We start from the raw sequence: 16237 nt of genomic DNA on the forward strand, positions 1-16237 counted from the left end.
AAATTGTTTGTTGTATATAAAATTGTTTTTAAATATTTACTTAGTGATAAATCACTGCTATTTGGTAAGCTTTTGGTATAAGGTATTGAAAAAAACTCAATTATTACTTAATATTATACTGTTATATGAATATGGCAGATAAGGATATGTTTTAGTACAGAACAAGCTTGAAAAATTGTTGATGGTAATATCCCATTATTTGCTTTTAATGCTTTTGTGAGAAGTGCTATTCTTTAACTTTTGTTTTTTTTCGAAAATTCATTGCTTTTTATTAGAAATTTCTAAACACTGAATTACAAAGTTTACCAATATGCCTGGTAAACATTTAGTAAGTTACTGAAATTTTATAAATATAAAAGTCAATTTATTAAATTAAATTAATTGTTTATCAGTGACCAGAGTTTATATTTCATATTTAATTTAATTTCAATCTTGTATTACTCAAATTATACATAAACCACATTGCTGACATAAAGTGCCTTCAGTGGGATCAGGAGTTCGAATCCTTTTGACTTCGGATTAACAGTGGAAGCCTTTCGTGGTTTTCCTCCTTATATTAAGCAAATGTGGGTTAGTTCCATCAAACAGTCTCCCACAAAGACTAATTTATAACAATGCTTGATCCAAGAGCTCCCAAGTCTTCTGGATTGTTCTCAAAATTAGAAGGCTACTTAGTTAAACATTGATAGTAGTAAACTCAGAATTAGATCGACTGTCCAACGTCGGTTATTAAATATAATATAAAACAAATCAGGGCTATTTTAGGTCTTAAAATGCAAAACAAATGTATGGTATAACTGACTTAATTTCTGCATGATTTTTAAACATTAATTCAATTGCATGATCTTAAAATATAATTTAAATACAAAATTACAAAAATGATATATTTTTCATTATTAAAATGGAGAAATTATCCTAATAATGAAAAATATTAAAAAACGGTTGCTTTTAATTCCACCTAGTTTAGAAATTATTAAATTTCAGCAGCTTATAGAAAAAAAAATTAAAGGAATTGTGCTTAAACATACAAGCTTACATATTTAATTGTGCAACTCAATGAAAAAATTTTCCGCAGTTTTTTCTGATAACTTTTTTCATTTTAAATCTTTGATAAATTAGTAGTTTAAACTAACGCATTATTCTTTTCAAACCAGTAATGTTCACCAACTAATTACAAAACTTCCAATTTAATACAAAAAATACAATACTCGTCAGCTTTCACAGACTTTAAGCGTTAGATTTTTATTTTAAAACAACTGCTTGATGAATGGTCATAAAATTAAAGTGTCATGGCCTACAGTACAAACACTAACGACAACATTCATACCATTGAGCAAACAGCGGGCAGGGTTTTCAAACACTGGCAGGAGCCAAGACCACCAAGTGAGAAATCCATCTGAGACAATATTATTTCAAACCCCATTTTGGCAGCAGTAATTATTGTTGATATATTGCCGACAATTGTGACACTATATAGGTGCCAGCCATAGGTTAACCAAACTGAATGAAATATGAGATATAAGTTCGCAAAATGCGAATGCTTCCAATTTTGTTTTATGCCTTCCGATATGAGGTGGTCTTTTTACACTTGATCGTATAATACCACCCTCTGTGTAGAGCTAATTTTTGTAGTTTATTTCGTTATTATTATTCGAATTTTTCAACGGGGTCCTTCGCTTCTGTGACGGGCGTAGTATAATAAGTACAAGGGCGTATTTTCCGGAATATGATTTTCTGCCTCCTACGCATAATACTTATTACTTTATGAACGAAGAAGAAAAATAATATCTTTAACTGAGGATATAATTGTTTTTATGAAGGATCTTGTGGAGTTGATAATTGTTTCACTTAATTTCCGTGAAATGGTTATCTATTGAAATTAGAAATTCCACCCTGACGCCTGAAACGTTCTCATGATTCCGGTAAGACGTCTATAGTTACATCGAACTATAGACGCCTTTGGTAGATTCCAGAGATGTTACGAACGTTTCGTTTTTTGATAAATGTCGAGGAAATGTGTTAAAGAATACGAAGCTTTAATTGAATTTTTCCAAATTAAGATTTTACGTTTTTATACATTTGTTGGTATTATCGAGATCTATCATATTTGGTGCTTATGAACAATTAATTGATTTCNGTGATTACAGAGCACGGAAGCGAGCGGAGCAGAAAAAAGAGTCGTTGAATAGAAGTAGTGATCCTTCTACGACTGCTGATTCTTCTGCAATTAACGTCGCAGGTTATGAAGTTTAACTTCTTCCACGCGGAGGGACTCCACGCACTATTTTTTTTTTATTTGTTTCAAAAATAAATAAAATTAAAAAAAAAAGAAAGAAAAAAAAGTTTGGCAGTGGTATAAATTTTTTGGCGACTTATCTCTTTCTCCCGATTAACTGAAAAGTACTGTAATTTGCTTAAGATTTAAATTGGTTATAAAGCAACCAAAAACTTTCCAAAATAAACAAAAATGCATAAACTGTAGTCCGCTTAACAGCTGAGACGAAAATGTTTTGCGCAAAATATGGTAAATCACACACCAGGTAATAAACTCTTTAAATTTAGAAATATTAAAGAAATTGTTGAATGCGTTTTCGTATTTTTTTTTCCTTGGAAAGCTTAAAATTTATGGATTTTACGAAGTTATTTCTGGAAGAAACTATGAAGTTAAAATTTTCGATTTCTAAATTACGAAATAATGAAGAACAGTAATGAATTTCTTATAAATATATCTTTATGAAGTAAATTTTAAAAAATTATAATTCCATAAATATTGTCATTGAATTTTTTATAATGAATTATTTTAATTATAAATAAAAAAATATTTATAATTATTATATAAATATAATTTTAAAACTTATTTATAAACTTCAGTAAAAAACTGTAAAATAAGCATCGTTGAGTTTTTATAATTTACATCGAAATAGTTAAAACTCTCAACAAAAAACTTTAATAATAAAAAAAATTTCGTAAATAAAAAAATTCACAACAAATTAATTTAGAATTATTCATATTGTTATCAATGCAACATTTAGTTGGTTGTACTTATAAGGAAGATGAAAAGCTCCAGTGGAATAAACGAATGAAAAAAAAGGAAATGGGATTTGAAAAATGACAAATACACATATTTTAATTGCACTTACAGAATAACTCAATACGTAATTACGGCTCTTGTAGCACTATACATGACATAACAAAACGCCGCCATCCGTTACAATTAAAGAGCCAAAGGCAATGGAGATGGGCGCTGAAAATGATACCTTATGTGAGAAATGGCGATGCTAGAAACCGCCAAATGTCGTTATGGAACGTATCAAACAATGACAGATGAAATATTATATGCTTACACCGACTTGTTAATGCGCATATATAAAGTCAATGTGTGCGCATAGCTAGGGGCAAAATGGTTGAATAAAAGTTATATGGGTTGTTTCGATTTTCGGTTGTTTCGAAGTTAATTGATTAGTTTTCTTTAAATGTGCAGAGCAGGTACTGAATTGTTAATAAGTTAAATGATCTGCGATTAATTTTGAAAACATCTATAAGAAAAAATTACTGTCATTTGGAATAAATAAAACGTTTTGTTGACAGTTGTGTTGTGAAAAGACCAATAAACTAAAAAAATAATGACTAAATATTATATTTGAGTAGCATAAAAAGCGAAATTTTTCTGAAATGTTTATGGATTAGCATAAAACTCCGATAAAAAATTAATTTACACTATCAATCATAGTAACAACTCCGAGCATAGATTTAGAAGTAGATGCTTGAGGAAAAATTGTTTCTTATTGTCTGAGTAAGTTTTTAGTGTAATTATACAATAAAAAAAAACATGGAAAACTGCAACCAAAATTTGTAACTGTGTTATTTCTACGCTAAGAAAAAAACTTGAAAAATATATCCGCTATACGAAGATAAAGTACGATTTCTATACAACGATATGATTTCGATACTACGATTGAAAAAAACTACAATATAATTGCTATACTACGGAGAGAAAAAACTATAATATTATTAATGTTTAACTATGATAAAGGAAACAACCATACTATATTTAATATGTTACGATAAAAAATTATTATTGCTCAACTACAAAAAAAAAAGATACGGTATTTGTTATATTTATTTTCATACACTATAAAATTAAAGTTTTTAATAACTTTCAATACATTTATTTCATGTCCTTTTTTTAAAAGTTTAACTTTTATGCCGAAGCAGAATTTGACTTTAAACACTTATGAGCTTGCTTAGCTATTCTAAAATACATAAAAAATATTATATGAAATATTTTCAAATTACATTAAATTAGATCCATTTGTCAATTATTAATATTCACATGATTCTTATAACTCTGTGTTCAGAAAATATAATTTTTTTTCCTCTTTCAGAAAAGGGCATGATGATACACCTGGACCACCAATAGTACAAACGAGGTATGTCTTATCAATATTTAATCCTCAAATATAGTTTTTGTACTATAAAAAATAATAATTTTCTAAACATTCCAAGTATGTGAATTTAAAAAACTCAACATATAACAACAAAAAAACAGGAATATTTAATTATTTTTGTATTATCAAGGCCCAAAACGAAAGATTAAGTTCCCTGCACTAAGTGCATATGGTCATCTTTTTTTTTCAAGCTTATTTTGTTAAAAAAAAAAAAATTAGCTAAGTTTTCTCACTAATATTTCTTGCTCTCGTAAAAAGGAGTCACTGAAAGAAAAACCGTTCATGGAAAATTTCTTTTCTGTTGTATGAGTAATTTAAAATATTGAAAATAAAGTTCATATAATCCAAAAATAAACAAAAAAGCTCAAATGTTTTTTTTTAAAAATAACTTTTTTTCAATACTTTAAATTTTAAATTAGTTATTAGGATGAAAGAGAACTTTCTATGAAGGCTTCCTTCTCCTTTATAAGGTCCTCGTGAAAAGACAAAAGAGGTTTAAAAAAATGCTATTTTTATTCAATGTTTTTCAAATTTTAACAGAAGACCAGTAGAATTAAAAGAAGTCTTAAGTAAAATAATAGTTAGTTTTAAAGTTACAACCTAAAGTATGGCTTAAATTATTGATAACTAGAAGGGGCTTACAAAGCTGCATTTAGTTAATTCAGTTAAGCACATTTTTTTGAATTAAACTTTTTACTTAGATACGTTGTTAGTAGGTATTTAAATAAATTTAAATGGTTTATGGTATCTGTATAAAGTTATAACAAACCTGAGGGTTTGCTATAACTAGTTTTTTTTATGCAGTCTAGTTTGTTACATAGTTTTGTTTTTTCACCAAAAATTTCTTCGAAAAACCCACCTTAATTCTATTACTTAAAAAATCAAAGTATTGAGCCAATCAAATGCACTTAAAATTAAACTAGACGCGTCAACAAGTAACTGATAACATTTTAATAAAATTTTTTTAAAAAAAACTGATGCGCAAGGAACTTTTTATAGTTGGGAGAATATTGGAAAATTCCTTAACTAGAAAAAGCAACTTTGTTTGCGAGAACCGCAAATAGGTCTTCACAAATTCAAACTTTTCTTAAAAACTTGATAGGAAAAACCTCCTGTTGGTTCACGAATGGTTGTATATTACTTAGAAAAATGCGAATTTCTTTAGTATCTAAAGAACCAAATAATGGATTTTTGGTAAATTTTTCTTATTTTGTAATCCACTTATCCACTTGTGTCACTTTTGCTCATGCAATAATCATCATGAACCTGAAGTTATTGAAATTTAGTCAAAGTTTAAAAGAACTCAATACAGTATTTAACTTTACAATAGAACTTTATATATTAACTTTGCAATAGATCAAGAACAATATTTAACTTTTAAAAACAACAATATTAACAACAGCAACAGAAAAAAATAAATATATTAAGGGCTCATGTTTTTTCTGAGAATTAAAATTTCTGTCGAAAAAAATTTAAAAATAAATTTTCTTCTACATGCATTACAAAAACATTCTACTACAGATTAGGATCAAAAAGTTGTAGTTTAATAAAATTATTTTGTTGTTTTATGTGACTTAATCAAACAAGTTACCTTGAATTTCACTATTTAACTTAACGAAAACAAGTTTTTGTGTAAGTTATATTTAAGAAAACAATAGAAATGCGTTTATTTAAGAGAGCGTTAACTTGTTTGTGTAAATTTATTTCCTCTTATTTTCAATTTAAATTGATAAACCACTGATAAAAGAAATTTTCATTATTTTTTTAAAAAAGCTTTAATGTTTTTTTTTATCATTGTCATTATTGCTTCTAAGTTCATTTTTGTAAATCAGAAATCTATATCATGAAAACTTTATTCATTATAAAAGTAATTAACATTCTGATTTCTACTTATATATATGCACTACAGCAGAATATAATTTTCTTGACCAAACAATTGGCTACTGTTGTAACAGTTGTTAGTTACTGTTATTATTTATAGATTCATTCTAATTTTGAGTTCTCAACAAATTAAAATGCAGGTTATAAATGACAACCTTGAAAAATGAGTAACATTTCTTCATATCATAACATGACAATGGTAAAAATTTTAACTTCAGAACAAATAGCTCTTGTTTATAATAGATAGTTTGTTGTCTGTATGAATTTTCAAGCGAATTTTTATGAATTTTTTACCTTGTTATTTATTAAAAATGCCAGAAAAAAAGGAATTGGAAAAATTCGTGAATTATTAGCTCGAGCTAATTAATTCCTATTTTACAAAATCACAATTAAAACCAATTACTGAGAAAAGTTCGAAAAAATGTGCAAAAATAAAAGAAGGAAGTTTGTAGTGGTTAATTTTTTTTTAAAATTTAATATCAGATTTACAGCAACTAAACTAAAGTATAAAAAATCACAATCTTGAAAGATAAGTCCTTCATGTAATCACCTATCGCATGAATTCCTTGATAGAACAAATAGCTCCTGTTTTCAATAGCAATATATTAAAAAAGAGCAAGAAAAAAAAGGAATTCGAAAAATTCGTAAATGGCCAACTGAAGCTAGTTAATTCGAAGTTTCCAAAAAAAAGAAAGAAACTAAGGCTGGTCAATTGCGACTTCAACTGAAAGAATTCAGAGAAAAGGTGGAAAAAATTTTTAAAAATAATGAGTTTTTTAATGAGTAAATTTATTTTTTACTCAATTTAACATTAAATTGAACAAAAAAAAAGTCAAAAAATCGCAACCAGTTAAATAAGTCTTTCATATAATTACCCGTCGTATAAACTCCACAGTGGAACAAATAGCTTCTGTTTACAATAGAAATACATTTTACTAAAGCGCCAGAAAAAAAAGGAATTAGAAAAAATCTTAAATGACCAACTAAAGCTAATTTGTTCCAAGTTTCCAAAATCACGACTAACTTACGATAGAACTTGTGACTTCATCCGAGAGTATTCGAAAAAGAAAAAAAAAACATTTATCTTAAAAAATGAAAACAAAAACTCTCTCTTACTTTGGACAGCAGCCTCAAGGATAAAATTTGTAATGTTAGGTAATAACTCAGAAATCGCCATTATTTTTAAAACATCTTTTTGACAACAACGTAAAGCTCTACATACAGAACGACCTTGAGTTCTAGCTCGCTGTGCTGAGATAAATTTACATAATAAAAAGCATTTAATTCCATTCTTTTTTTTTATTCCGTAGATTGAAACCGGTCAAAATAATGTTGATTTATTGTATTTCTGAAATGAATTGATTTAAAATTTTTCTGATTTCGCATTGAGTGGTGTTTTTATAATTAGTTTTTGATAAAACAATTTTAATAAAAGAATTTGTACTGAGAAAGGTTGTAGAATTATCTAGCGACAATGGATTTTTAAAAAAATATATCGTTTGCTTGTTGAAAAATATATCAATATCTTTTGCTGGATAAAAAATATATCAATATCGTTTGCTTGATGAAATTACATATCAAGTCAATATAAATTGCTTTTTACGGCTATAATAATGCTGATTTATTATATATTTTTATAAATAGATTGACTTAGAATTATTTTGATTTTGTATTAAGCGGTGCTCAAACAATTTTTACCGCATTCGTACTGAAAAAAGTCATAGAATTAACTAATGACACTGAATTTTTTAAAAAAAATATATCATTCTGTTTGCTTGATGAAATTACATATCAAGTCAATTTAAATTGCTTTTCACGGCAATAATAATGTTGATTTATTATATATTTTTGTAAATAGATTAAATTAGAATTATTTTGATTTTGTATTGAGTGGTGTTTTTATAATTGGATAATAAAACAATTTAGACAGCAGTCGCAGAGAGTAAGGAAATGGAATTATTTAATGGCAATTAATTTTTAAAAAAATATATGTTAATTCTGTTCATTTCATGAAATTATGTATGAGGTCAATTTTAATTGTTTTTACGACTATAATACGGTTTATTTATTATATACTTTTTTAAATAGATTTATTTAGAGCTATTGAGTGGTGCTTTTATAGTTAGATATTAATAATGCAATTTTAATCGCATTAGTAGTTAGAAAAGAAATGGAATTCTATAATGGCTCCCGATTTTCCCGGAAAAAAATAATTTCCTTTTGGTAGATAAAACATCATTCCAAGCAACGTTAAACAGTTAAAAAAAATTTGTTTTAATGAATTTTTGAGTGGATTGAGTTTATTTTTGATTATTTTAGTTATTTGATTATTATTTTGCTCTCTTATGGAGATGCGTTTTGGCACATAAAATAATATTAAACGGCGTTTGAATTTAAAATGAAAATATAATTATAAAATGAAAATAGATTTTTGAAATAATATATAATTCTTACCAGATAAAACTATGAATAAAGCTAATTTACGCTTGTCAAAAAAATACATATACATAAAGAAATACATAAAGAAATACATTTTATGCATAAAACGCACACAACTTGTAAACTATTATTTCTGTCTCCCTGGGTTTGGTTCCATTCGATTCGGAAAAAAATATATGAATCAATACCACACTTGTCTAGAAATCAAAATTCAAATACTCAGGCTTTTTACTTCCTTTGACCACCTTTACCCTAAACAAATTGAAGAGGGCTGTTTAGTGTTTTAAGATTCACAAAATTCAAGATTTCGGTAGTTTCTTCTTTCTTCACATTTTTTATTTTGTCCCAATACTTTACTAATTTTTCGACAGTTTGTTTAAAGATACTTTTTAGTCTGGTGTATGATGTTGCTTCTAATTTTCCAGTTCATTTCGTGGCATATGTTATAAAATAGGAAATACAAGATAAAATGGAGACATGGCGTGAATAAACTGTACCGACGTATTTCATTTTTAATCGATGACAAAAACTACGAATAAAAAACATACATTTAAAAAAAGATGCCTAAAACATAAAGTCGAAGATTTAATATTTTTGTCCTGATGCTTTTAATGTCAAGCAACAGTTAGACTATCTCTTACAGGTTTAGCACGTATAACTTCTGAACCAAAGTTTCAGTGTTTATAATTTCTAAATTGCACTGCTGAAACTTTTAGATTTTCAAGATACTTTCAATTCGATCTGTCAAACCAAGCTCAGAAATCAGCTTGTCCATTTTTAAAAAAGAATTCGAGTTACAAAATGAAAATAAAAATCTCTAAAAATAAATTTTGATTTACATTCGGGGCATGCGCGTATATTACAAGAAAACGGGTTAATGAGTATGAGGAAGAAAAATCTTTTGACACTTTCGATCCTTTTTTTTCCTATTTTTCTTTTCTTTTTTTTTCTTTTTTTAATACATAGATGCACTACGTCTCTAACTCAGCTCAGTCATACAAAGAAAAGATTTGCCAAGTTTGTACGAAAACATTATTTTTTTTATAGCCGGAGTGTTGTCAGCGCATGCGCATAAATCAAGCGACAAGAGATATTGCTGACATATCGAGGACAAAACTCTGTCGCAGGTAAATTCTTTTTTTTTTCTTTGTCCAAAAACACGTATTATTTATTCATGGATAAAAATAGTACTCATTTGGTGACAGTTTTTAATGAATATGCGTTTAATTTAAATACTAAATATTTATTTTCATTACGTTTAATTTTATTGTACACGGAAAAAAAAACAATTCTGTTAAAATTAACGTACTGTATGGTAATAACATTAGCCGTAAAAAAATGCAAAACCGCAATCCTGGTAAATAAAACCAAAAGATACGGTATTTAAACAGTTCATTTGGTAATTTTTCCTTTCATATGGTTACGATTTATCCGAAATTCTGGTTTTCAAAACTATAGTTCCTGCTATCACGCGTTTAGTAAAATACGAAACTGAAAAGGTAATTTAGCCGAATAAATGTTTTTTATGCCATGCTCTCATGAATCATGATAAAGTAACTAAAATTCACCAAGTTAGCCAAATTTCATCACATGTAATGAAACCATATTTAATTAGGTATTTGCATTTCAAGAAGAAAAAAATCACGGATACCCGCGCATGTGACGTATGACGAAAGTGCCAGCTGATCGGTTATAAGCGAAATGGTGTTCTAAAGTTGAGCTAAGTTTCTCCACATAAAATAGAATGTTAATTAACGTGAAGTTAATTAAATACAGTGCTGTATCCCACATCAAATTTAATGAAATATAATTATTTGTCATCTAAATTTTCTACTTACCATAATTATTATTTGCTTATGTATTTCATTGTAACAGTGATATATTTCTGTTTTGTGTACCTGGCAACTTCGATTGATTTGTTTATGTTCTACATGGCTTCGTATCTGTTTTTGTATTAAGTAAGAAAATATATAGTGAAAGCATTGAAGACATTGTGTAAGAATATAGAATGTAAGATAATTGACACTTGACGGGCTTGGCTTATCCAAAATAGAATGCAAAGAACAGTTGCTAGCGTAAACAAATATCACGTTTTAACAACCAATCAGGATCGAGATGCCCACACTACGTCACTTGCAGGTATCCCATTGGGTACTCTCTACTTAAGAAGAAGTGAAGTGATTAGGCCTAACAGTGTGATTTGCCATTGTTAATTTTACATTGTTAATAGTAGTTGCTGCATAGAATGTTGAGAAGCTGTTACATAGAATGAACGTTTCGATGAAAGGTACCGAACTTTTTGGTGTTCCCATAGACCCAGAAACTAAAATATCATCGAAAGGTTATCAATGATCCACAGACCAAACGTCAGAAACTGCTTAATTTTGCGCCTGTACTCTACTATGCCGGTGGAAATATTTATTTTCATTATACACATACTTTTTTTTAGCGTGTCGTTGCGGGAAAAAAATACATTTTGACTGAAACAAAAACACATTCTACCAATGGCATTGCAAAAAGAAAATAATGTCGTTTGAAAGAGTTATAACAAGCCCTGATAATCCAAACTTATAAACATTGAGCTCGAAATTTATAGCTTCTTCAAAAGATGGAGCTTTCAAGATAAAGCCGCTTTCTCTAATTCTATAGCGTGGGACTTTTTTTAGACATAAGGACAGGTAGCGTAGCATCACGTACTCAAGTTTTTTTAGTTTTTTTCGTTTTGAAGAATTGACACTTTCTCACATAAATTTAACAATCCGCGTTGGGTGACAGGTAAAAAAAAAAAAAACTGCTCTTACGAAGTCTTCGAAAGTCTGTTTGTTTATGATAATATTGCTGTAGCATTTATTTCCCTAGTTTCTTTCGTTTAAAAAATTGTACAATCGTTTAATTATACATTACAGTATTCAATTTTAAATTATTTCAAAGTAGCTATCTAATAGTCATCGTTTGTGTCTTTATTAAATTTGTTTTGTCAGAGTTATATGCAATAATTTTTTTTTAAATCTCTGTCGCACAGAGGTGATCTCTGTTAAATCTCCGTTGGATCGAGAATACGAAAAATAACCAATTGCTGCACATTGTTGGAATCTTGGACATTAATTCAATTTCGATAGTGACAAAATTATTTCCACCCCAGTCACATCTTAATGATCTGAAATTTTGTTTTATTCATATGATAGCTGATTTCCGTGTTAACGACATTAGTTCCTCACTACCTCTTCATAAGGCGTGGAAATGCATCTTACCCTGATTTGCCCCTCTCGGACTTACCTTTATTTGCCTGTTTCTTCGCCTGTTTTTCATTTTTTCTCTCTCTCGACTACTGTGGTATCTCTAACTTTGTTTCTCCCCTTTTTTCTATTTTTCGTCAGCAATTATACACTTTATATTTCAAATCACTTTTGTTTCTTTTCATTCACGCCAGGCAACTCTTGAAAATGGGTGTTCATTTTTGAGCACTTGAAACATGTCAACCGTTATTTCTTATTTATATGTTTTTGAAGCGAATGAAGTTTTTAATCAGGTAACGTGAGCTGCTTTTAGTATCTGAACACGTGATGGATTGAGTAAAATGGTTAAAATAATAATAGCAATAATAACGTGTAGATATTTACAAAATCTGCGGTTTCAATATCTAAAACAAAATTTTTTTTGCTAAAAGTCAGCAATTAGACAAATTGGAGTTTTTGGCTTAACATGTGCATAGATGAGTGAATATTGTCAACTATAACAATAAATATTTTTTTTAATAGAAAGGATGACTTATTATCATTAAAAAATTTCTCAATTTGATCGCCATGTTTTAGTAATCACATAGTACAGTCTTAACCACAAATCGTGATCCTTTGATCCAGTTTGTAATTTAATTGTCACGTTAATGTTACGAATATTTCAAAAAAAACAATGAAAATCAAACTTGTAAAATGCTATTAAGAAATATCTAATGCTTATAACGGATATAATAAATACAAATAAAACTATATGCTCGCTCTCAAAAATTAAAAAAATTTCTTTTTAAAAATCGAAAGCATAGTAAGAATTTTTTTATTGTAGTAAAAGGGGAGGCCGTGATGCTGACCTGAAATTTTCATGCTGATTGATCTTTTCTTTTCTAGGTCACGTGTTAACTTTTCTTTTTCTTACAAAGCTTTAACGACGTCACTTTCAACTTCGTTAAAACGGTTCTAAAGAGGTGAAGTTTCGCCATAGATGAAAAAAAATAAAGGGATGGAAAATTTATTAGACTGTTTTATTTACTATTGTTTTATTATTCATAAATTATTTTAATACTTTTCCTTACAAAATAACAATTGTCGGTAATGAGTATGGAGTCTAATTTACAGTAGGCATCTTTAAAAAAAATTTGTTACCCGTAAAAAAGAAACAAAATAAATTAAGGTTACGTAAACAAGATAGTTCTTACTCAAAATGTGTAGATGCAAATTGTAACTTCGTACGAGACTACAACACGTGCTCCCTGTGGCATTTAGCACTACCTCCAAAATTAGTGTCTTGTGATTGGTCACAAAATGGTTGTTGCCAACCGAGCTACTGAAATGCAGTTCAGATTTAGTTTTACGATGAATATGATGTGCGATCTCAAAACTCGATTTTAGTTTTACTACTAATACAACATGCGATCGGAAGTATTTGATGACTAGCAGGATTATGTGATTGAGGTAGTATGATGTTTTAGCTTTCTTTAACTCTCAATGCGATTATTTTATTTTCAAAATGCAACCTGCAGTTATTTTATTTTACAGTTTTACCGACAATGAACAAGAGATGAAGCAAAAGTATCTTTAAAGATTCAATGCTGCAATTAACTATTTTAATGCTCTTCAGAAAATTAGACTTACCTCATCGTAATATTAAAGATTATATGAAAGCTTATGTCGGGTTCACTGTGGACGCCGACAGCAACGTCTAAGGTTAGGATTTCTAATGAGCATGTGCAAACGTGGCGTCTTAACTCAGTTGATTGTTACGGTTTTAATGCTCTTCAGAAAATTACAGTTACCTCATCGTAATATTAAAGCTTTTTTTAAGGTGGGTTCACAGTGGACGCTGACAGCAACATCTGAGATTATGATTTCTAATGCGCATATGTGCAAACGTGGCGTCTCAACTCAGTTGATTGTTACGATTTTAACGCTCTTCAGAAAATTAGACTTACCTCATCGTAATACCAAAGCTTTTATGAAGGTGGGTTCACAGTGGAAGCTGACAGCAACGTCTAAGGTTAGGATTTCTAATGCGCATGTGCGTTTTAACTCAGTTGATTGACTCCCGGACTCTGGCTTAGGAAATGCCGTCAAAAATCTACCATTCAACTTGCATCTACTATTCATTCTGAGCGTCGGTACATCAAAACTTTCCCATTTGTAACCGAAAACCATTTAAAACAATTTGTACTCGTATAGCATTGCATGAATTTTAATTTCTGATCATACTGAGCATTTAATTTCTAATCATACCGAATACAGCGAAATCTTTTATTATTCGTTTGCAAAAATATTTGCAGCAATTAATACTCATTTTGCATTAATTTGTAGCTAATTTGCGTCATAATTATGCTAATATTTGCAGTATGTCACATTCACACATCTTCAGGGGCATCAATCATTTTCAAATTTGTGGTCAGAATAACATTTTCCATAATTTATATCTTGTATCCAACGTAATCCCTATTCATACTAAGCAAAATAAAAATTTTCGTTATTGGTTCACAAAAATATTTACAATCATTTAATGCTGAACGTTAATACAACAAATAAACATTCCAAATAAACATTTCACTTATTTTTATTGACACAAAAACAAACGGCAAAGCATACATATTCATGTCGCCCCAAGATGGCCGTTCAAATGAAATAAAGTTCTTCGTTGTCCTCGCCGAAAGACCGATTTACATCAGATAAGGTGAATTTTGATTGTCGTATTATGAATAACTAAATTATGCGAATTTCCAAGACATCTTTTTCCTGGGACATCCATCATCTTATGATTGTAATAGATACGAAATGTTAGAAATGTTGGCGCATCTTTCAAACAATTCTTTGTCTTATGAATAGCTTCCAAAGAATTGATACCCTATACAATGCATAGTATTTTAAAGATGTTCCGTAAAGTCACGACGTTTGAATGGATGGGATACATTATAAACAAACCTTTACAACTTGTATATTTTTTTTTCACACGGTTTTCGTTTTTAATTGCATTTATGTAAATGCATATAAACAAAATTGAATAGCAAGTACACAAAATAGATAGAAAGTTAATAATAAACTATTACTCATCAGTTTATTTGTGTTAAAAAATCTGCGTTAGTGCACTGGCAAGAAAGTATGGTTAAAAACTACCAAAATATCGTAAAATTTACAAATGTTTACAACTTGAATATTTTTTTCACACAATTTTCATTTTTAATTGCATTTATGTAAAAGCATGCAAACAAAATTGAATAGCGAGTATACACAACAGATAGAAAGTTAATAATAAACTATTACTCATCAGTTTATTTGTCTTAAAAAATCTGCGCTAGTGCACTGGCAAGAAAGTATGGTTAAAAACTACCAAAATATCGTAAAATTTACAAATGTTTACAACTTGAATATTTTTTTTCACACAATTTTCATTTTTAATTGCATTTATGTAAATGCATGCAAACAAAATTGAATAGCGAGTATACACAATAGATAGAAAGTTAATAATAAACTATTACTCATCAGTTTATTTGTGTTAAAAAAATAAGCGTTAGTGCACTGGCAAGAAAGTATGGTAAAAACTACCAAAATATCGTAAAATTACAAACGTTTACAAGTTGAATATTTTTTTCACACGGTTTTCGTTTTTAATTGCATTTATGTAAATGCATATAAACAAAATTGAATAGCAAGTATACACAATAGATAGAAAGTTAATAATAAACTATTACTCATCAGTTTATTTGTGTTAAAAAATAAGCGTTAGTGCACTGACAAAAAAGCGTGGTAAAAATTACCAGAATATCGTAAAATTTACAAACGTTTACAAGTTGAATATTTTTTTTTTCACACGATTTTCATTTTTAATTGCATTTATGCAAATGTATATAAACAAAATTGAATAGCGAGTATACACAATAGATAGAAAGTTAATAATAAACTATTACTCATTGGTTTATTTGTCTTAAAAATCTGCGTTAGTGCACTGGCAAGAAAGTATGGTAAAAACTACCAAACTATCGTAAAATTTACAAACGTTTACAAGTTGAATATTTTTTTTCACACGGTTTTCATTTTTAATTGCGTTTATGTAAATGTATGTGAACAAAATTGAATAGCGAGTATACACTATAGATAGAAAGTTAATAATAAAATATGAACTTCATACTTTTTGATTATACCTTTGTTGTAAAAGTTTTACTCATCAGTTTCCTTGTGTTAAGAAATCTGTGTTAGTGCACTGGGAAGAAAGATCTT

At 28.6% G+C, this 16237-nt stretch overlaps 1 protein-coding gene across 1 annotated transcript in view; it reads left to right on the forward strand.

The window, feature by feature from the left end:
• The window catches only part of LOC110283103 (protein trachealess), a 211654-nt gene that overhangs the window by 37842 nt on the left and 157575 nt on the right, over nt 1-16237 (forward strand). Inside the window, exon 2 of the mRNA XM_043043212.2 lies at nt 4386-4430. Within this exon, the coding sequence (XP_042899146.1) occupies nt 4386-4430 (45 nt within the window). The remainder of the gene's footprint in view (nt 1-4385; nt 4431-16237) is intronic.

Source organism: Parasteatoda tepidariorum, chromosome 6, assembly GCF_043381705.1.
Source record: "Parasteatoda tepidariorum isolate YZ-2023 chromosome 6, CAS_Ptep_4.0, whole genome shotgun sequence".
NCBI classification, from domain to species: Eukaryota; Metazoa; Arthropoda; class Arachnida; order Araneae; family Theridiidae; genus Parasteatoda; species Parasteatoda tepidariorum.